A 23915-nucleotide genomic window follows, 5' to 3' on the forward strand; every position below is an offset into this window, starting at 1 on the left:
TCTGTCTCTCTCTTTCTCTCTCTCTCTCTCTCAAAAATAAAACATTTAAAAAAATTAAAAAAAAAAAAAAAAGAATAGTCAATGACTAAAAACAAAAGCAACCTCTTGCTTGTTTGTTGTATGAAGAACTTGGTCACCAGTTATATGCCAGGCCCTGGGGGAGAGTCTGGAGATGAAATGGTGAATATTCCAGGCTACAGGACAGACCAGAAGGAGCTGCAGTGATTAAACAAGGGTCTACAATACACTGTGATGAAGGTTATTATAGGAAAGTATAGATTTGCACAATGATGGAACACAACTTAGGAGGCCCGGGAATGCTTCCAGAATGACATAGTATTCAAAATGAAATCAAAAAGAGTAAGGAGCTTTTAAAAATATTTACTTCTCCCTTACAACATTGAATTGTTCAAACGTCACACCAAAAGAACAACACGAAGGTGCTATGTAGGAATATTAAAATGTTCCAAGTGGTTTACAACCATCATGTGACAGAGATAGCAAGTTTTGGAATTCATAATTTTACTCTTGCCATAATGAAAAAGGAAATGTACATCAGAGATAAACCCAGATCTAAACTCCAAGACTATGACTTTATGACTCATGGAAAATTTGGGGGTAACTTATTGTCTTCTAGCTGTCAAGTGCCAAGCAGGGAGTATGAATCATTGAAAGGTCATTATGATTTTTGAAGGGAATCCAGCCAGCTCACATATCCTAGATCTGGGCAGGAGTACTGATCCACCCAAATCCTTTCTGCTTGAGGCCATTGTATGCCTCGCATGGCACTTCTTATCAAACAATTACTGGGAAAAGATGTCAATTCCCTAGATACTTTCTATATTCAAAAAGTTCTTTTTGGATTCAATATAATTTTTAACAAGGTCTTATCACGTTCTGGCACTTTTCAAAAGCTCTAACTTTTCTTGAGTACATTATTGTTGTTTATACCAGAATAGCTTATACAATAGGAGTTTACAAATCTAGTATCTTTTTCTGCCTTTCTCCCCTCATGAAGCCTGTGAATATTTTGTGAAGTAAATGAATCCTGTCATACAATATCATATGGATTGGGGCTTATTGCCAACTAATATGCCAGGGACTATTAGAACATAGTGTTGCTTTGCTATAGCTATTATGAGATTGAACAAGAGCGCACAAGAAGGTCTGTTACATTTCTGAAAACATGCTTGGAACACAACTGTGTAGTAATAGAGCTAGAAAACATGAACCAAATTAGTTGCATTGAAAATACTTCTGTCTCCAGAGATTTAAAAAGCTGAAATTCCTTGAAATAAAAAAATCCAAAGGGCGCCTAGGTGGCAGTCGGTAACGCATCTGACTCTTGGTTTCAGCTCAGGTCATGATCTCGTGATTCGTGAGTTCAAGCCCCACACTGGGCTCCATGCTGACAGTGCAGAGTCTGCTTGGGATTCTCTCTCACACCCTCTCTCTCTGCCCCTCCTGTGCTCTCTCTCTCAAAATAAATAAATAAACTTTTTTTTTAAAAAAAAATCCAAGAAATCAAAGGTAGATGCGACTAACCTAACGTGACTAGCAAGTACCGTTCTGTAAATATTCCGTCATAATTCCATCATAACAAAATCCCTATAAAGTAAATAATAAAGGCAACACTACACCTTCTAAAGCAGAGAAACAAAAATGCTCTGGGCTGGCTGTTCACACCAGATTTCAGTGAGGATCTCAGACTGTATATTTGACATAAGTGACATACAGAAATATCATTAAGGTATCAGGGCACCTTCTCTACCTCTCCCATGCTCCCACATCCTACAACTTGACCTGGCCAGCCTAGAAAAGGTAAGGATTTTCTTTGGAGCTCAGAAGGTCTATTTTAAATTACCCAAGGAGATTCAGAAAGCTTCTCTTGTCACAGTAGTCATAACACGTAGACAGATTATCTGGACCTCGTAAGTTGTTTTCTTTGTGTAAACATCTGAGGAAAGGAGGGAAAAGGTATGCCTTGTTTGGGTTGCAAAGTAAATTTATTTTCCAAATCATATTCACATCCATCTATGTAAGTGAGTGAATCACTTAGCTACTGCTGTGTAACAAACCACCCAAAATGAAGTGTTTTAAACCACAATTCTAGAGGCAGGCAATTTAAAGTGGGATCAGGCGGATGGTTCTTCTGGTGTCAGCTGGCCTCCTTAGGGCATCTGCAGTCAACTGCATGCCAGCTTTGCTGATCTTGGTGGGACTTCCTTATATGTCCGGGGACTCAGCTGGGATGAATCCACTGACCCAGCTCTGTTCTCTGTGGTCTTTAATTCACCAGCACACAGGTCGACAAAACTACAGTGCGCTGCCTATTTTTACCTATAAAGTATTATTGGAACACAGCCACACCCATTTGTTTGTTGTCTGTGGCTGCTCTCACACTAAAACAGATGGAGGAATGTGACAGGAACCTTAGGGCCCACAAAGTCTAAAATATTTATTATCTGTCCCTTCACATAAAAAGTTTTCTGACCCCTGATCTCGCAGGGCTTGTTCACATGACAATTTCAGGTATCGGAGAGAAAGTGTGAAAACTCACAAGGGGTCTGGAGGCCTAACCATGAAACTGGCACCCTCTTATTTCTGCCATGTTCTGTTGGCCAAAGCAAGTTTATAAGGCTGGCCCAGATCCAAGGGAAGGAGAAGTAGAATCCATGTTTTCATAGAAGCAGCCGAAAAGTCACATTTCAAAGGACATGCATTGCTCATGGTTCTGCTCATGGTTACAAATTAGATCACATAAGAGTTGCCTTCAGACTAAAAGGAGTATGGTGGAATAGGTAGATATAAATTTATATCTCTCATTAGAAAATCCATGAGAATCGTCTGAGTCATTGTTGATCACCAATACATGATCGAGAAGTTCCTACAGATTTGTGTCAAAAGAACGTGTCCACAATGATTTTGGCAGAGAGATTAACTTAAACTCTTAGTTACTGATATTAAAAACAGGTCCTGCGAGAGTCGTACAGGGGGCTGATTGTTCATTACACAATCTGAGGAGATAGTTATAGGCTTGTATCTACCTATCCTTGATCTCTGACCCTTAAAGGGAAATAAAACAAAGCTTAGTTAAAATTACTGAACTCATTAGGTAATTGGGCTATGAAAACAAATAGACCCAAATGGAGAGTGATTCCAATATAATGAAAGTTTTTTCCTTGCCCGATAATCAGTTCACACAATGATTCAGGGACACGGGCTCCTCCTCTCAAGTGTGGCTCTGCCATTCCCAAGACAGGTCATTCTATCAACAGAAAAGGGGAAGAGAATGTGGGAGGGGCTCACCTCCTTCCTGAACATCTTGTCCCAAAAGCAATACACAGCACTCCTGCTCATATTGTATTGGTGAAAACTTATCAGTTGGTTACACCTAACTGCAAAGGATGATGCAACACGTGCTCTAACTGTACCTAGAAAGAAGAGGAAATGGATTTTGGTGAATAGCTTGGAGTCTTTGCCACAGTGAGCCTTCCGGTCATTAAATATTCATTCTTTTCACATATATAGAACACACCCAGAGTCTTCTCCATTACTGCTTCTGGCTCACAGTCTAGGATCTCTGCATGATGATCTGTCCTCTCTGTAAGATCAAGATGTAGACCCTTGCGGTCCGATATACTTATGAACCAAGAAGTAAGCTATCTCCCCTCACCACTCCCCCCAAACACAGAGATAAAATATACAATGATAAAACCGGGCCAGGAGAAATGTCATAAAAAGTGCAATTCAGGAAAGGCATGAGTAGGAAGCATACGGCCTTCACTGGTTCGTTGCAACAGTGAATTCATGCTGGGAAGGTATTTGTCAGGGAAGGAAGTTCTGTGATGGGACACTGGATCTCCATTCTGGGAGGAACCCCCTTGTCCATTGTTCTTCTTTTGAGAGTTTCTTCTCGTTTCATCAGCCTCTGTGACCACATCAAAAACAGCTCACTGGAGAGTACTGTACTCTGTAGGAGTTACGCGGTATTGATAGCTTGTGTCCCGCTCGTGTGCGTTTGGGTGCCCAAATATTACTTTAAGTCTCACTCAGAGGATTTTTGAGACTAGAATCAAGATTTATTTGACAGTACAGTTCTGTCAAAAATTTAATAGACTTCTGGTCAGTTTACATATCGTCAGTTTCATGTGCTAGTATCGATACCTTAAGTTATTCTACACACGTTGTTTTCAAACCTTGTTGATTTCTTTACTAAACCTTATAAAGGCAAGGATTCTATCTTGATTCGTCACTGTATGCCCAGAATCCAGCACCCAGCATTTGCCTGCAGGAAAACAAAGTAGGAACAATTATTGAATACATAAAGTGCCTAACATCATACCTATTAGATACCATCATACCTAATAGATACCATAATATCTATTGGTATTACGGTCTTCGACAATGGTAGCTATTAACAATGAAGCAAGAAACTCATCGGACAGGAGACAGCAAGCTGGGTGCTTAATTCTGGCTCTGCTGCTACACAGTGCAAGTTATTTTCCTCATATTCTGAATCATCCTTACATTCTTGCTGTTGTTTTGCACTTAAATTTTTTTTTTTTTTATTTCAGAGCACCCACGTAGGGGAGGGGGCAGGGGGAGAGAGAGAGAATCTTAAGTAGGCTTGATCCCACGACCCTGGGATCATGACCTGAGCCGAAATCAAGAGTTGGATGCTCAACCAAGTGAGCCACCCAGGAGCCCCTGTTTTGCACTTTTGTAACTCACTCCCAATCCTTTTTTTTTTTTTTTTTTTTTTTTTTTTTGCACTTCTGTGATTCATTCCCAACCCTTGATGATGGAAGAAAGGCTTTATCCTGAGATCAAAATGCCATGAGAAGCTCACAGGCAGAACTGTAGGAAAGTCTTCAAAACTACAGGTGCTATAAAGGTGATAGGATTTGTTACAAGAAGCAATTGGCATCCAGCCCAGTGTGATCCGTTAAACGCAGTCTCCATCTGACGCCATGAGATTTTGAGCAGGGCCTATGGCATATCTTAGGTGGTTAATGTTTGAGAACCCTGTGACGGTTCATGTACCTTTGGAAATGCAACTTTGAGCGCACGTTTCTTGAAATTTCGTTGTTTGTAATGATGTGCGAAACATGTCTATTATCACAAAATACTTACGGTGAAGGTGGAGCCGTCCGGTGTGTGGGGTAGGACCACTCTTTAAAAATGACTACAGGCCGGTGATCCCAGCCCTGGCTGCACGTTACAGTCACCTGGGGAGGTTTTTGTAAATACCAGTGCTTGGATCTCACGTCCAGAGATTCTGATAGAAGTGCAATTTTAAAACCTCCCCAGCGCTTCAAATTGAGAATCACTGCTTTTAAAAGGGAAGTATGTCATTGGGAAGACATTCTCTTGGCACCTGCTTCGAGAGGCAAGAAGAATGTCCTGCCTGCATTACGGCTTTTATACAGTGTTGTTGCCTTGGATCGGTCAGCGTCTTCCTGTTGGTCGTATTTTCAGATGAGAATTGTTTGCCTTGTGAGGAGGGCTGGGCTGGGCTGCAGGGGGTCAGCTTCAGCAAGGCTCCAGAGCAGTGACACTTGCCTCTTCCTCCGCAGCACATCATGCTTGTGCAGCGTCAGATGTCTGTGATAGAGGAGGACCTGGAAGAATTCCAGCTTGCTCTGAAACACTATGTAGAGAGTGCTTCTTCCCAAAGCGGCTGTTTGCGGTAAGTGCTCCCTCGCGTGCAGGATGAAGGTGGGGCCGGCAGAAAGGCATTTGAGAATCTCCTTGTGTTTCTGTTGATTATTCCAGCCTTCCGGGTGATGCATTTTAGCAGACTTTAGCTGGATGTTGCTCTTTTATTCTTGGGCTCTGTGTGGATTTTGATCACTGGGGGCACCAAGGGAGATAAAACGGAGAGAACGATTTGAAATGGAGAATTTTGCGTAGACTGAAATCTCCCCTTTTGCCTCCAGGCAGGCCCACGCTGATTTAAAATCACCTCTGGTAGATGAGGCCCCAAGTCCAGTACATCTAGCTCTGATTGCTCCCTTGGCAACATGCCCCATATCCTAATAATCATTTCAGCCATTATGAAACTGCACAATATCTGAAGTCTTGATTACAGGTCATTAAAAAAAAAAAAAAAAAACAAACCTCTTTCCATAGCCGCCCCAGCTCAGGCTTCAATTATCTTAGGCTACTAAAATTTATGATCTAGTCCTCATTTTCACTTTCTCTGCTCCAAGTGGTCCAACAAACAGTTACTAGAAAAATTTTTCCAGAAACAGTTATTATAAACTGTTCCCTTAATCAGGAACTGCAGTAACTCTCTGAGTGTCTTAACCAAGGGCTAGCTGTTTCTCTGGCGCTGTGTTTGTCCGACTCGAGAATCCATAGCACTGCTACCATTGTCTCTCCCTCACCGGAGCTTGCCCAGCTGCCCACTGCCTTTCCAGCATAATCCGTGCCTCTGGCCCGGCCATTCTCCCTCCCAGAAATCCATGGCCAGCTGGTAGGTCTTGGCCAAGCCCACATTCTGCCTCGAGTCCAAAGCCCAGCCCCAGACTCACCTGCTTCTGGAAAACGACCACAACCAGAACACCCCTGCCTTGGGAGCTGGTTTAAACTGCATTTCATAATGCTTTTCAAGTATTCCTTCGGTAAAGCTCTTAAATGCATGTGTGCATACGTGTGTATTACACACACGCATAGAAACTCATACTTTATGTCTCTGAGTACTTCGGTGTTACTCCCAGTAATTCTGTTTTATTCATGCTCCAACAGAATACCTCCCCAGTTAAGAAGTCTGGCTCTGGAGTTAAAATTGGGATCGTATTTGTTTTGTGATTTAGGGAAAGATCCTTATTGGCTCTAAACTTCCGTTCCTCATCTCGAACTTCCTAAGGTGATTGTGAGGGATTAACTGAGTGCTCTGCCCAGAGAGGCCCAGAGACCGTGAGCTGGGGTTGCTATCGCTTCCTCATCTGGCTGGCTGACCTCTGACCCACTCTCTGGCATTTAAGGGGACTTGCTCAGCGCTGTTTAGGGCAGACGCTCACCATCTTCCAGTCATGCCATTGTAAGAGAAACACAGGAGATGCTGAGCTTGCTTTGTTGTTATTGTCGTCGTCCTACTTCGCACCAAACTCAGAAGGGCTCACATTGAAACCATTGTAGTCCTTTTAGTTCAGTGACCTAGGGATTTGCCAAAGTGAGAGTCTATATAGCTTTAAAAGCCTACTCACGTAAAACTGGAAGTGACTGCTTGGAAAATGCAAAAAGAGTGTGACGTGTGTGTGTGTGTGTGTGTGCGCGCGCATGTGTGTGCGCATGTGCACCTGTACACCATCCACTACAGAAAGTAGAGCACGGTACTTGCCAAAGAAATGGGAACATAGAGCAGATCAAGTCTGGTTTGGTTATCACAGTCTCCAGGGATGGTTTAGCCTTCTTGCATTTATAAATAGGGCACAAAGTTTGCTTATTTTTTAGGGTTCAGAGATACTGCTTTAACGTGTGTGGGACAAAGGGCCTGAAGCCAGGCGGACGGCCCCGGCAGGGGGGAAGCAGGTGTGGGAGAGCAGCTGAGTAGATAGATCTGTGCTGCCTGCCACCGACTCTGGCCTCTCAGCAGCCAAGGAAAATTGCTCCCTCGGCTCCAGCTGTGAAGAACAGGGAGGGAGAGGATCCTCTTCCAGGGAGATAAATGGAGACTCAGCTTCTCCTCTTCCCTTGCACGACTGGTTTGTTTTTTAAGGGCTCTTCACTCACTTATTGCTGATTTTTCGGCTGATTTCCTTCTTTTACTGAAATTCTCAAAAAGTAGACTTCATCAGATGGAAGGAGCATCAGAGAACCACTCCACATGGGTGCAAACCATATGGAATACACGTCATGCTGGCACGCCTGTCTAAATTCAGTTGCGCCGCTAATCAAATTCAGTCTCCTGTCTGCATCCATTGATGGGCGAATGGGCCGCTCACGCTGTCAGTCATGCTCCACCGTGCCCTGCGCTGTTGCCTTGGGCTTGGCTGATACAATAAAACTCTGAGAATTACCACTTTTGCAGATTCTTCTCCCATAATGTTAGGCTCAGCTTCACCATGGCTAGATAGGAAATGCCGCTGTAACACAGAGTAGGAATTAAGGATTTGCTACTAGATTAAGCAGTGTGTGTCCATGCTCTTATTTCTTCTTCACTGCAGTGATCTGATGTATCACCTCCAGTTAAGGAGGAAATACGCTCAGATACATTAACCATCTTGCCCAAGTGTGCCTGACTCCAAAACCCACATTTAATCCTTCTTCCCCGTATTTGGTCATCGTTGAATTAAAGTTTCCTAGACTTTCTGTGGTTAACCATGGGTAGAATGGACAAGATCCCTTCTGTTCCAATTACAGGGTCTTATTGTCTTAAATTCCGGCAACTGAATTAGAGAGGCTTTTGCCCTGAAGGTACTTGACTATAAGACTTAGCTGTTTAGGGGCTGACAGAGCCCTTGTCGGAGTATTAGTCAATTGAGTTTTAAAATGAGTTGTTAGTGGAAAAGCCGAGCAGATCAGTTGTGTGATTCATCTATTATACACACGCACACACGTGTGCATGTGCACTGTTTGATGATCTTTTTGCTTATTTTGTAATCATGAAGGCTTCTTAATCCCTGGGGGGAGGCACCAATCGAATATATGTGTGTATTCTTAGAACCATGCTTGATACTGGGAAAAATGAGAAGAGTTTCTGCTTTCAAGGATCTTAGAATCCAGTTGGGAAAATCAGTTACTCATTCATGGCCTAAAATTTCACTGCTGCTAAGTAGAATAAAATGTTTTCTGAGGTCACTCTCAGATGTGAATTCTAGAATTTGTCTGTATTCTAAACTCTATGTCAAGGGCTCAGGAAACTTGAATGTCGAATTGTATTAGAATTGACCCTGAACTTTACCATGGCCAAAGAATCATCTTTTAAGAACGAATGATACCCTCTGGCATATCATTTATCAGCATTTTTATGTAGGTGAAATAAATTGGTGGCTGGATCTTCGTGTGGAGAAGTGGAGATTGTCCCTCCCGATGGGCCTTTTCTCCTTGGTTAGGTTCTGTGAGTTAACATAGACATATGGAGAAAGCAGGAAGCCGAGAGGAAGAGAGTTTTTCCATGAAGAGCCATCTGCCTTTGGTAACTTATCTTCAACCCCAATTATTCCTGACCACATCCTTTCCCCTAGAAACTGTTTCACTGCCATTTTCCAGCTGCTAGGAATATTCAATCCTGGAGCTCAGGGCTGAAGCTCAGGGCTGGGCTGAAGCTCTAAGTGACTACATCCAGGGACAGCTTAGCCAAAGAACTCTTGCTTCAGCCAGTGAGTGGTAAGTATCACAGGAAGTCTGAACACATCGAGGAGCAAGACTGAAGCATATAGCCACAACTCAGCAATGTGCTATGTAATTCTAAGTTGGAAAATAATTGAAAGCTAATCATTCAAGCCCTAAGCCTTTTCAATGAAAATATTGCCAAGAGAAATGTTTCTAAAAATTATTTCATAATTAACCTTTTCTCGGTGGCATTATTGCACATTGCATATGTTATCTGTATTGTACAGTCTCAAGTAGCAATGTCCTTAAACACCATTGCTATGTATTGGTCAGTTTCACTCTTACCTGAAAGCACCCAGTCAGTAGCACAATTCTGATTAGCGTTTTCACCCATGTCCCTTTAAGCCAAAATCTGCACTGGCCTTTCAGCTCTATCATCTGGCTCTTTACCAGAAGACCTAGAGTCAGGAAGAAAGAGAAGGGTGCAATACCAACAAGCCTTCCTTCAAGATCTGATCCTCAGGATGCAAGCATTTCCCAGAAGCCCTTGCTTCCCAGCATACATTCCTTGGCATTTCATTGGCCCAGCTCAAGTCACATGGTCGTTCCTGACTCCCGGGTAGGTGAGGATACCGGGAATAGATAGATAGATAGATAGATAGATAGATAGATAGATAGATAGTTGATACAGAGAGATAGATGAGAAAGATAGATTAAGAAAAAGATGTATTCTGAGGGGTTGGCCCACATGATTATGGAGACTGAGAAGTCCCACGATCTGCCACCTACAAGCTGGAGGCCCAGGAGAGCTGGGGGTGTAGTCCAGTCCAACAGAAAGGAGTGAGATGGTGATGACTGTCTCAGTCCAGCGCTGATGGGCTGATTGGATATATTGCAAACTCAACAGTGGCAAGGTTCTGTTAAGAAAGAGGGGGGTAATAGTTGGGGCAGTAGACAGTGTTTGGTATATCATCCCCAGAGTCACTTCAACTCCCCAGAGTCCCCAGAGTAATTAAAATTACTTAATCCACATAAAATGTTTACACCAGGGTCTGGAACAGAGTGATACACATGTTAGCAATCATCACCATTGCTGTTAGTGTATATAAATAATATAATGATCATCATCATTATTATTGGCTTGCTGCTTCTCATTTTCACAAATATGTCTTTTTTCCTTCAGTTTTTTTTTTCCTGGCCTCGTTTTCTCTCCAGTTTCTTTTACTTCTGTCATACTTCTCAGCTTTAGCACCATTGAGGATTTAGCCTTTGTAACTGCTCATCCAGTGAAAGTGCTACTTTCTTCTTGGCTATTGAGCTAACGGCTGATACGCACAAAATTTGCCAAAGACTGGGCTAAATATTCTACACGCAACACTTTACTCCTCACAGTCCTGTAATTATCACCATTTTACCGATGAGGAAACAGGTTCAGTAATGGGCCCAAAGTGACAAAGCTAACAAGTTGTAGCTAAAGGTAGGCCTGCTGGGTTGTACCTCACACCGCTATCTCATTCCCCTGTGATACTTTCTTCAGTCCTTTAAAAGCGTGAGAATTATGCTACAAGTTTTTGAATTCCTTACAGTCTAATGGATGTCTAGAAAAATGGAAGGTCCAATAGCAGGATAAGTTGGTATTTAATGTGATATGTAATATAAATGAATTAGTCTGTAGCAGGCAGTTCATGAAGAGACTAAAATGCTAGGCTGAGTATTTTAAACTTTATCCTAAAAAAGAAAAAAAAAAAAAAAAAAAAAACCTCATGGGTTGAAATTTGTCCATTACATGGTCAAATTAAGTTCGGAGATTAGAGACCCTTTGAAACTCTTAAAGAAGCTATGGATTTTCTTCCCAGAAAAAAATAGACATGCACATCAATTTGCAGCTCATTTCTGGGATTTCCAGGAACAGCCCCCTACACCCCACCAAGAGCTTATTCAAGAACTCCTAGGATTAGAAAATCTTTGATTTCACTTTCCATCCAATTCCTTTGATTCTGTTATAAACCTTTCCCCTGGAATATGTGAAATTGAGCTAACAATGTTTGCTACATCATACCTTAGTTCGGCAATCCAGATAAACAGCTTTGCAAAAAACATTAAAGTATTTACCAGCAAAGAGCTAAAGGAAAATATTACAATTTCTGTGTGCAGTTACCACCACCTGCTGGTCATACTTAGGTAAATCCTAAACTACATTTAGCTTGACTTTTACACTGATACATTCTGTTATCTTTTAAATCAATATCCTTAAAACAGTGTGGAGGTTCCTCAAAAAATTCAAAATAGAACTACCCTATGAGCCAGCAATAGCACTTTTAAGAATTTATCCAGCGGATACAGAAGTGCTGATTCATAGGGGCACATGTACCCCAATGTTTATAGCAGTGCTTTCAACAAGAGCCAAATTATGCAAGAGCCTAAATGTCTATCAACTGATGAATAGATAATGAAGATATGGTTTATATATACAATGAAATACTACTTGGCAATGAGAAAGAATGAAATTCTGCCATTTACAACAATGTGAATGGAACTAGGTGGTATTATGCTGAGTGAAATAAGTCAGAGGAAGACAGATATCATGTTTTCACTCATATGTGGAACCTGAGAAACTTAACAGTAGTAACGGGGTAACGGAAGGGGAAAAAATAGTTACAAACAGGGAGGGAGGCAAACCATAAGAGACTCTTAAATACAGAGAACAAACTGAGGATTAATGGGGGGGGAGGGGTGGCGGGGAAGAGGGGAAAATGGGTGATGGGCGTTGAGGAGACATTTGTTGGAATGAGCACTGGGTGTTGTATGTAAGCGTTGAATCACAGGAATCTACCCCCAAAACCAAGAACACACTGGATACACTGTATGTTAGCCAACTTGACAATAAATTATATTTAAAAAATAATAATAAAAATAAATATCCTTGCTGTTGGTCTATACTTTCATTTTGATTTCTCATCTGAATATAATCTAAAACATTAGATTGAACAAGCTGGACTTACAGAGTTTTTTATTTTACTTTACTTTTAAATTCCAGAATAGTGAAAGCACAGTGTTACATTAGTTTCAGATGTACAGTATAGTGATGCAACAATTCTATACATTACTCAGTGTTGATCATGATAAGTGTGCTCTTAAACTCCTTCCCTGTTTCACCCATCTCCCCACCCACCTCCCCTCTGGTAACCATCATTCCGTTCTCTGTAGTTAAGACTTTGTTTCTTGGTTTGTCTTTTTTTTCCTTCATTTCTTTTGTTTCTTAAATTCTACATATGAGCAAAATCATACTATTTGTCTTCCTCTGATTGACTTATTTTTCTTAGCATCATACTCACCAGATCCATCCATGTTGTTGCAGATGGCAAGATTCCATTCTTCTTTATAGCTGGGTAATATATCCTGTTATGTGTGTGGATAAAGGTGCGATGTGTATACACACAAACACGCACATATATACACACCGCATCTTTATCCATTCATCTATCAGTGGACACTTGGGCTGCTTCTATATTTTGGCTATTGTAAATAATGCTGCTGTAAACATGGGGGCGCACATATCATTTTGAATTAGTGTTTTTTTGTTCTTTGGGTAAATACCCAGTAGTGGAATTACTGGATCACATGGTAATTCTGTTTTTGATTTCTTGCAGAACCTCCATACTGTTTTCCACAGTGGCTGCACCAATTTGCATTCCCACCAACAGTGCATGACGGTTCTTTTTTTTCTCCACATCCTCACAAACACTTGTTTCTTGTGTTTTTTATTTTAGCCATTCTCCCAGGTGCTAAAATTGTGCTTTTGATTTGCATTTCCCTGATGATTAGTGATGTTGACCATCTTTTCATGTGTCTCTTGGCCATCTGGATGTCTTCTTTAGAGAAATGTCTGTTCATGTCTTCTCATTTTTTAATTGGATTATGTGTTGGGTTTTGTGTTGAGTTGTACAAGTGTTTTATATATTTTGGATACTAACCCTTCATCAGATACGTCATTTGCAAATATCGTCTCCCATTCAGTAAGTTGTCTTTTTGTTGATTGTTGACTGTGCAGAAGCTTTTTATTTTGGTGTAGTCCTAACATTTGCTTTTGTTTCCCTTGCCTTACGAGACATATCTAGAAAAATGTTGCTACAGCCAATGTCAGACAAGTTACTGCCTATGTTCTCTTCTAGGATCTTTATGGCTTCAGGTCTCACATTTAGGTCCTTGATCCATTTTGAGTTTATTTTTGTGTATGGATTAAGAAAGTGGTCCAGTTTGATTCTTTTGCATGTAGCTGTTCACTTTTCCCAACACCCTTTGTCAAAGAGACTATCTTTTTCCCACTGCATATTTTTGCCTCTTTTGTCAAAGATTAATTGAGCATATAATCATGGTGGGTTTATTTCTGGGTGGGGTATGCTGTTCCATTGATCTCCGTGTTTTTGTGCCAGTAGTATACTGGTTTTGATCCCAGCAGCTTAATACCAAAGCTTGAAATCTTGGATTGTGATACCTCCAGCTTTGCGTTGCTTTTCCAGGACTGCTTGGGCTATTCAGAGTCTTCTGTGGTTCCATATAAATTTTAGGATGATTTGTTCTTGTTCTGTGGAAAATGCTGTTGGTATTTTGACAGGAATTGCTTTAAATCTGTAGATTGCTCTGGGTACTATAGCCATTTTCACAGTATTGGTTCTCATGGATGCTCATGGATTGGGATGTTTTAAATGTATTGTTGAATTCACTTTGCTATTATTTTGTCGAGGGTTTGTGTCTGTGTTCATCAGAGATGGTGGCCTGTAGCTCTCTTTTTTGTAGTATTTTCATCTGGTTTTGGTGTCAGGGTAATGCTGGCCTCACAGAATGAATCTGGAAGCTTTCCTTCCTCTTGTATTTTTTGGAATAGTTTGAGGAGAGGAGGTATTAGCTTTTCTTTAAATGTCTGGTAGAACTCACCTGTGAAGCCGTCTGATCCTGGACTTTTGTTTGTGGGGTTTTTTTGATTGCCGATTCAATTTCACTGCTAGCAGTTGGTCTATTCAAATTTTCTGTTTCTTTCTGCTTCAGTTTTGGGAAGTTATAGGTTTCTAGGAATTTATTCATTTTTCCTAGATTGTCTACTTTGTTGGCATATCATTGTTCATAATATCATCTTAATAATTCTTTGTATTTCTGTCATGTTGGTTATTTCTCATCTTCAATTTCTGATTTTATTAAGTTCTTTCTCTCTCTCTCTCTCTCTCTCTTTGATACGTTCTGGCTAAAGGTTTATTAATTTTGTTGATCTTTTCCAAGAAGCAGCTCCTGGTTTCATTGGTATGTTCTATTGCTTTTTTTAGTTTCTATTTTGTTTATTTCTACTTTAATCTTTATTATTTACTTCCTCTAGTGATTTGGGTTTTGTTTATTCTTATTTTTCTAGCTCTATTATGAGATTTTTCTTGCTTCTTGAGGTAGACCTGTACTGCTATAAAACTTCCCTCTTAAACTGCTTTTGCAGCTTCTGAAAGATTTTGGAACATTGAGCTTTTATTTTCATTTATCTCCATGTATTTTTTAATTTCCTCTTTGACTCCATGATTGACCCATTCATTGTTTAGTAGCATGTTATTTAACCTCTCTATATGCTATTTCCAGAGTTTTTTTCTTGATGTTTATTTCTATTTTCATAGCATTGTGGTAAGAAAAGATGCATGATATGATGTCCGTCTTTTTTAATTCCTTGAGGCTTGTTTTTGTGGCCTAACATGCAATCTATTCTGGAGAATGTTCCATGTGCCCTTGAAAAGAATGTGTATTCATTTTAGGATGGAATGTTCTGAATATATCTGTTAGAACCATCTGGTCCAATGTGTCTTTCAAAGCCACTGTTTCCTTATTGATTTTGTTTGGATGATCTGTCCATTGATGTAAGTGGGATGTTAATGTCCCTTACTTTTATTATATTACTCTTGATTACTTTATGTTTGTTAATAGCTGCTTTATGTATGTGGGTACTCCCATGTTGGGTGCATAAGTATTTACAGTTGTTTTACCTTCTTGTTGGATTATTCCTTTTATGATTATCTCGTGTCCTTCTTTTTCTCTTGTTATAATATTTGTTTTAAAGTCTCTTGGCTGATGTAAGTCTTGCTACCTTGGCTTTCTTTTCATGTCCATTTGCTTGATAAGTGTTCTTCCATCCCTTCACTTCCAATCTGCATGTGTCTTTAGGTCTGAAATGAGTCTCTTATAGGCAACATACAGATGGGTCTTGCTTTTTCATCCATTCTACCACCCTGTGTCTTTTGATTGGATCATTTAGTCCATTTTCACTCAAATTATCAATAGATATGCACTTACTGCCATTTTTTTTACTTGTTTTATGGTTGTTTTTGTCCTTCTCTGTTTCATTCTTCTCTTGCTCTTTTCTCACAATCAGTTGTCTTTCTTTAGAGATGTTCTTGGATTCCTTTCTATTTTTTTTTGCATATATAGGTTTTTGATTTGTGGTTACCATTCTGTTTGTATGTAACATCTTATGCATATAGCAGTCTGTGTTAAGTTGATGGTTGCTAAAGTTTGAACTCATTCTTTACTCCTCTCCCCCCACATTATAGGTATATGGTGTCATGCTTTACATCCTTTACATACTTTACATTTACATATTGTGAGCCCCTTGACCAATTTTTACATATGCACTTAACTTTACTCTCTTGTGCTTCTCAATGTACTTCTTATTCCAACTCATGATCTTTCCATTCCACTCAGAGTTCCCTTTAACATTTCTTGCGAGGCTGGTTAAGTGGCGATGAATTCCTTTAACTTTTGTTTGTCTGGGAAACTCTTTCTCTCTCCTTCTATTCTGAATGATAGCCCTGCTGAATAGAGTATCTTTGGCTGCAGACTTTTTCCTTTCAATACTTTGAATATATCATGCCACATCCTTTTAGCCTGCAGTGTTTCTGCAGAAAAAAATCAGCTCATAGCCTTATGTGGTTTCCCTTGTATGTAACTGTTTTCTTTTTTCTTGCTGCTTTTACTGTCTCCTTCCTCAGATTTGGGAAGTTTTCAGCTATGATTTCTTCAAATAAATTTTCTGCCTTCTTTTCTGTGTTTTCTCCTTCTGGGATCCCTGTGATAGGAATGCTATTACACTTGATGATGTCTCTGAGTTCCCTAAATTTATATTCCTTTTGTATTATTTTTTTTTCTTTCTCCTGTTCAGCTTGCTTTCCACTACTGTGTCCTCCAAGTCACTGATGTTTTTCTGCTTCCTCTAATCTACTCTTTCTTCCATCTAGTGTATAGTTTCATTTACTGTTCTTCATCTATGATCAGTTCTTTTGTATGTTTCTGTCTCATTGTTAAGGGTCTCACTGAGGTCCTCTACTCTTGTCACGTTCAGTGTCTTTATGCCCATTACATTCTCTATCAGGTATATTACTTACCTGTTTCAGTTACATCTCTTGCTGTCGTTTTGCCCTATTCTTTCATTTGGGATATATTTCTCTATCCCCTCATTTTGTCTCTGTCTGCGTGTTGGGAAAGTCAGCTCTGTCTTCTGCTCTTGAAAATAGTGGGCCGTGAAGAGGAGGTCCTGTAGTGCCCTGCAGTGCAGTGTCCCGTTTACCAGAAGCTGGCACTTCAGGGGTGTCCGCTGTGTGTGTTGCATGCACCCTAATGTTTCGGCAGAGCCGCTTTTCCCTCCGGTCCAGTCACCTGCAATGGCTCTCTTTGCCTGTCATCAGCAGTGTTTGGTCCCTGTCCTGTTGGTGGGCCAGTCTCAGGCTGCCTTGGGCTTGAGTCAGAGCGCGCATTGACAGAGAGAGACATAGTAGCACTTTTGCTGTTTTTGCCCTGGGGAGTTTTTGTTGTTGGGTGTGGCCTGTAATCAGACCAGCTGTCTGCCCCCACTCCACGCCTGGGGCTGTAGTTGGCCTGGTGTCTGTGTGGTTATCTTCCCCTCTCCCAGGGGCTGGAGTCACTTTGGAGTGGTGCTTTGGGTGAGCTCCAGCCAAGAGCATATTGGAGGGGGCAGATCCGCTCAAGTGCACAGGGGCAGGATGTGTGATGTTAGCAAGGTTTGTGCCGGTCTGTTGTGCAAGGGACCTGCACCTGCCAGAGCTGAGACTGGGGACGGTGGATCTGCAGAAGTGCAGGGCTGCCCGGGGGGACCGCAGGGGGGCAGGATGCGGAGTATTAGCAAGTTAGGTAGGGATCATCCCTGCCTCCCTGGTTCCCACCGGTGGCTGTGGGTTTATACTGGGGAGCAGGAGAGTGAAACGGCACCCGCCTGCTCCTTTGTTCCAGAAATCTGCCGGTGATCCCTGCCCCTCCAGCACGTGCCCTGAGAGTAGTCAACAGATCTTCCTCTAGTATAGCCCATTTTTCAAACTGCTGCTCCTGTGCTGTATCTCGGTGGGGCTGTTGTGTTCTTTAAGGGTGGGGATTCAGTTTCCTGCGGCCTTTCAGGCTCACCCAGAGCCAAGTCTGCTGATTTTTTTTTTTTTAATTTTTTTTTCAACGTTTTTTATTTATTTTTGGGACAGAGAGAGAGACAGAGCATGAACGGGGGAGGGGCAGAGAGAGAGGGAGACACAGAATCGGAAACAGGCTCCAGGCTCCGAGCCATCAGCCCAGAGCCCGACGCGGGGCTCGAACTCACGGACCGCGAGATCGTGACCTGGCTGAAGTCGGACGCTCAACCGACTGCGCCACCCAGGCACCCCGCCTGCTGATTTTTAAAGTTCCAGCTTTTAAGTCCTGCTAGTTTTTAAAATTCATGAAATTTGGCCCTCCTCATTTTCAAAGACAGATGTTATGGGGATTCATCTTCCCTGTGCAGGTCTCCCATTGTGAGGGTCTGTTTCTCTCCCCCCTGCACCACCACGGGTCCCTCCCTTCTGCCAACGGTCCAATGATCCATTTAGCTCTCAACAACAGTATTCCTACCCTGTGAGATGTGGTCTCTTCTCTACATTTAGCTGTAGAGATTCTGTTCTGCCAGTCTATGGGTCATTTTCTGAGTTATTTACACTGGTGGGGGTGTCATCTAGTTCCATCTATGGGAGGAGATGAACTTAGGGTCCTCCTACTCCGCCATCTTCCCCGGAAGGCCCTGGAATTAATTTTTTAAAGGCATCTTTATATTTGTCTCCTGCTCTCCCTTAAATTTATGAATCTGTCCCCCCCTCCTTTCTACCTTAATTTGGATCTTTGTCATGAATCACGAAAGCAATATCATGACCTTTCTAGCTTCTCTTCCTGTTTTGTATTGACTGTTCTCCATGGGATACCTCATACCACCATCAGAAAGATCTTCTAAAACCCAGCTCTGGGGTGCCTGGGTGGCTCAGTCGGTTAAGTGTCCGACTTTGGCTCAGGTCGCGGTCTCCCGGTTCATGGGTTCGAGCCCCGCATCCAGCTCTGTGCTGACAGCTCAGAGCCTTGAAGCCTGCTTCGGATTCTGTGCCTTCCCCTCTCTCTGTTCCTCCCCTACTCACACTCTTTCTCTCTCAAAAATAGATTAAAAAAAAAAACTTAAAAAATAAATAAATAAAACCCAGCTCTAACCATGCTACTTCCCTGCTTTATTTTTTTTTTAATTTTTTTTTCAACGTTTTTTATTTATTTTTGGGACAGAGAGAGACAGAGCATGAACGGGGGAGGGGCAGAGAGAGAGGGAGACACAGAATCGGAAACAGGCTCCAGGCTCCGAGCCATCAGCCCAGAGCCCGACGCGGGGCTCGAACTCACGGACCGCGAGATCGTGACCTGGCTGAAGTCGGATGCTTAACCGACTGAGCCACCCAGGCGCCCCAGCTACTTCCCTGCTTTAAATCCTTCAGTGGCTGTTCATTGCCCCAGGATTAAATCCAGCCTTTACCTCAACATGTCTTTTCAGCACATCCCCACCCAACTCCTTCAAAACCTACTATATAGGCTTTTAGCCACTCTCATACTGGTCAAAGAACTTCAAGGGACAAATTTTTCTTGCCTAAATTGGGAAAGCAAACAACAACAAACTACGATCATGGCTAGGATGTAGACTCTGAAAGTTGAACAGAGAAAACTGAGAGGTGTGTATGTGGAAGAGAGAGAGCGGGGGGAAGGAGGGAGGGAAGGAGAGGAGGAGGACCATTGGGCACTAGCGAGCCAGAAGCCTTGCTATATAGCAGCAGTGTGGACTCACATGGCTAACAACAGGACCCCAAACAAAAGCTGTCCGTCCAAGGATGGGGTAAGACCAGGAATTTGGAAAGAGCAATAGGGAGTGACAGGATGGATTCAAAGAGCTGCGCTTTTGAGGGCACGGGCAGTGGCACAAAACATTTTTCTGACATTATCTGACACAACAGATAATCTTTTGAAGGAGTGGAATTTTACACAAGTTATATTTGTGATGTCTGTAATATACTGAGACAGTTTTCATGATGCCAAAGCAGAAAATTAAAAAATTATGTCAAACAAAACAGACATATTGAAATAATTTTTCACAACTCTCTTTTTCATGCAGGCACCATGGGTGTTTCCTGTATGAGTAGATAAGATTGTTTCATACCACATACAGAGATGATTAGAAAAAGTAGTTTGCTGTTTGTCTTTAATTTCCTGTGGCTACTTACGCCTTTTCTTTTCCATTCCAGCATTTCCATACAAAAGCTTTCCAATGAATCTCGCTACATGATTTATGAGTTTTGGGAGAACAGTAGTGTGTGGAATAGGTAAGTAATAAGCAGTCTTTTTTTTTTTTTTTTTTTTTTTTTGGCTAGGAGGGAGAAATCTACATGATATTTTTAGGACCTGTAGGAAGACCCCCATTCCCTTTATCTTACCTTAAAATGTGTCATTTGCTCAGTTTCCTCAATCCCAAATTTTTAGGAATTTATTTCATGGATTAGAAACCACTTTCCTCTTGAAACAAATACCTTTGGTAATTGTCCTACTTTAAGTATAACCATTTTACTGATGCTATCAAGTAAGAGTTAGATATGGGTCATGGGTATCTAAAGTGTCAGGGGGGCAGGTGAACAAAGGACACAGAAAGGATGAGAAAGTCATTTTACTTTCTATTTTTTTCATAAGTTCTGTGGTGTTTTGTAATAAAACTATATAATGGTTAATATCATCATAGCTTACCTTTTCTAAATGTCTCTAAGCACTGCAAAAAGCAGGGGAGGGGATGGAAATTAAAGACATTGTTTGGAAAAGATTAAAAACAAATCGACTTCTCTGGATAACCATTCTACAGTGTATATGTGTATCAAATCATTTTGTACATGTTGAATGTACATATTTGTCCATTATTCCTCAACAAAGTTAAAAAAATCCACCTTTTTAATTAAAAAATTACAAATTGGATAAAGAAAATTTTTGCTATTCTGAGATTAAATAACTCTAGTTGGTTTTAAATGGCAGTGAATATAGCCCTCCAGTAAGTCCATATTTAGGGTTTAAGCTATGGTAATGAAAGTAACAAATACCTGGAAATACCTATTTCATGCAAAATTTTATTTTGAGACTATTTTTAAAATATACTACAGAATGACACCAATAGAATCTTAAACACCAAAGGGAGCTTTAAAGGCAACTTTATTCAACTCTGTACTCCAGGCCTACACTTTAAGATGATTTTTATTTATTTATTTATTTATTTTCTCCTAGGGAGAGAAAATCTATAGTGTTTCTTCTTAGCTATCCTATTTTTTTTAACCATCGGGGCAGCCAATGTATTCTTCCTTATGTTTAAACTTCTTTCTGCAATTAAAGTCTTTCTCCTTTTATTTTATCTTCTATAGGGAGCTAATGGTATTCTGTTTTTAGAAGTCTTTAAAATATTTTTTCTGCCAACAGTTGTTAAATTACACATGTCCTTTATTTTTTATCTTAGGGTAGGTAGTGATAAAAAGAAGTCTGTATTCAGACAATCCAAATCATCTAAAACCTTGCCATTTTGATTGAATTTGAACTGTTTTGCACTCTAATAAAAATTCACAGCCTTAATCTATATTTATACAGCCACCTTCAGACGAATTATAGCAAGACATTCCAAAGAAGTAACGTGGATTTCTTGGAAACTCCAGAACTCACATCTACTATGCTAGTTCCTGGTAATTATACTGGTTTCACTGTGCTTGTATGTGTTTTTGGATGGTCTTTTGCTTTTTAAAAGATAGTGTGGGAAAAAAAAAAAAGATAGTGTGCTCTTTCTCCCACACACACAGTTTGTTAGTGGTTCTCTCTTCATTATTTCTTTGTATATCTGAAAATCTGAAAGTGGGAGGAGGAAATAAGAGATCTATATATTCTATTGTCATGAGTCCTTAGTTGATCCTATGTGTATTCCTGGCTATATTAAACCTAATATTAGTCATTTTCTGGTCATCTTCAATAATTTAACAAACTTGAAGTACAAGTCAAATCATGACATTTTGAAAAAATTATTCAAATGCTTTACTATACTTTAGTGTATTGAATTAATTTGAAATATGTGACCCAGAGGCTGCAGATTAGAATCATGCTAGAAATATTTTTATTATAATAGCTGTTAAAATATTTGTAATTGGGGTAAAGCAGAATTGAAAGAGAAATCTGAAATGAATTTGTCTAAGAAGTCTGGCCTAGCCACGGCTTAAGATAATTGAGAACCAAAATTCATTTGTTCATCTGCCCTAACAAACACCAATTAAATATATTTACTCAGTGTTATTATATGTGCTAAGTACTGGGGACACTGGGGTTCTTAGCCTGTTTACTAGTGCTGAGTTCTAACTTTGAATACACATTATGCTAAGAGCTAGAGTAGAGAGTAAAAATGGAGTCCCTTCCCATGAATAGCAATAGGAGGGACCAAAGCTTGCAGAAAAGAGCTAAGCTCAGGATATGACATAGTAGTTACTAATGGTCATAATATGCATGTGCACTTTGAGAAGGGATTGCTTCAACAGGTTTTTTAAAAGAGAGGACTCTGGAGCTGGACCTTAAAAGGTGAGAGTTGGACAAATAAATATGGAGGATGATACTTTGGTAAATTGTACCCATGAACAAATCCAAAAAATGTTAAATCTGCTTGGCTAATCGGTGCAAAAGTAAGACTGTGGCATAAGGCTCATATATGATACATGTGGAAAGAGAAGAAAGTGTAGGAAATGAGGTTGAAAATACAATGAGGAGTGAACTTAGTAATATGAAGTCATTAAAGGTCTTTGAGAGGGATAGTGAACGCTCTAATCAGTAGGAACTGGCAGGATGGAGAAAGGTGGATGTCATGGGAGGAGAAAGATTGGTCAGGTATCAATAACGTAGGCCAGGAAAAAGGCAGCACCTGACCAGGAGCTACCAAGAGAGTTCCTTCGCCCATACAGTTTTCAGGAGTTAACTGTGGCAAGATATTTGAAGCCCAGGCTTGGTGAGAAAGGGTATATTGTAAAAACAAGATATCTGACAGAAGCCTAGGAAAATGTCTTCATTTTTAAGGTTGCGAGAAAAGCCTCCTTTATTAAGGAAATTAAGGGGGACCACTGAGAGGTAGGAGAATCAGAGTAGTTGAGTAGCAAGGAAACCAAAAGAGAAGTAACATGCAAGGCACAGTGCTCCTCAGGGGCCTACGCAGTGAACTGGGACTTGAGAGAATGGGACTGAAAACTGCATTTGACCAGAGGTCACTGTTCAAGAGAACAGTTTTGGTACAGTGGTAGGAATTTAAAAATTAGGGTGGATTTAGAAAGTGAAAAGGTAAATTCTGGAAGTAAAAGTAGGTGAGATCAGGGGTCAGTGCTTTCCAGTCAGACTTACCGTCTGGCATGAGCTTTGGCTATTCACTTACTCCGGATCTTAAGAACAGGTTTGTCTGGCTTAGAGATGGTAAACTTGTAGAATTTCCCTTGCTGCATATCTCGGATTTAATCCTCAAATAAGAAAGCCATGAATGCGGCTGAAATTTCTCTATCACTCTTTCTGAGAGCATTTCCCACGTTAGAAGAGCTGGGCTCAAATAAAACTGGTTCAGTTCTTGTTCTCAGAGCCCAAGTTCAATACAATTTAATGCCTTCTTTTGCTACCCTATTTTCCACTAATTTTAATATCACATCTAATTTCAACAGTGACTACTGAAATTTGGAAGAATAAAAAGAAAGGCTTGATTTCTAACACATTTTTTAAATCTCCCTCCAACAAGATTTTTTAAACATCTGTTTGGGGCATCCTATTCTTTTTGATAGGAAAGTTTTGTAAACTGCAACAGTAGACACACCTCCCTGGACAAACAGCTAGAATTAGTTTATAAATATTATTTATAGTTTTAATGGCCATATGACTTCTACTATTTTCAATAACCACTTTTATGAATTTTGTCTGTCATATGAAGGCTAAAAATAAAAACAAAAGTGTTTTCGCTATACATATTTAGACCTACAAAACAATCTGAAGAGATATCAGAGAGGAGTAGGTTTGTATTTTTAATTTAACTCACAAATTATGATTTCTGGAAGACTGCTTTTTTATTAGGTTTCTAAGTGGTTTACCTAAAATACATCTTAAGAAATAAAGCAGCAAAACCAGACTGTATCTAGTTATGTAAAATACAAGCCAAAATCTATTCCAAGAACTCTCGAATATAAAAATAATTAAAATGAGTCATACTAGAGTATGGCTAAATAGGCCCACTAGCCATC

At 40.4% G+C, this 23915-nt stretch overlaps 1 protein-coding gene across 2 annotated transcripts in view; it reads left to right on the top strand.

The window, feature by feature from the left end:
- The window catches only part of NECAB1 (N-terminal EF-hand calcium binding protein 1), a 191826-nt gene that overhangs the window by 166635 nt on the left and 1276 nt on the right, over positions 1-23915 (top strand). For both annotated transcript variants that reach the window (XM_042973528.1, XM_007084329.3), the window contains exons 10-12: positions 5580-5692; positions 19890-19967; positions 21262-21353. In XM_042973528.1, the coding sequence (XP_042829462.1) occupies positions 5580-5692; positions 19890-19967; positions 21262-21353 (283 nt within the window). The remainder of the gene's footprint in view (positions 1-5579; positions 5693-19889; positions 19968-21261; positions 21354-23915) is intronic.

This window comes from Panthera tigris, chromosome F2 (assembly GCF_018350195.1).
Source record: "Panthera tigris isolate Pti1 chromosome F2, P.tigris_Pti1_mat1.1, whole genome shotgun sequence".
NCBI classification, from domain to species: domain Eukaryota; kingdom Metazoa; phylum Chordata; class Mammalia; order Carnivora; family Felidae; genus Panthera; species Panthera tigris.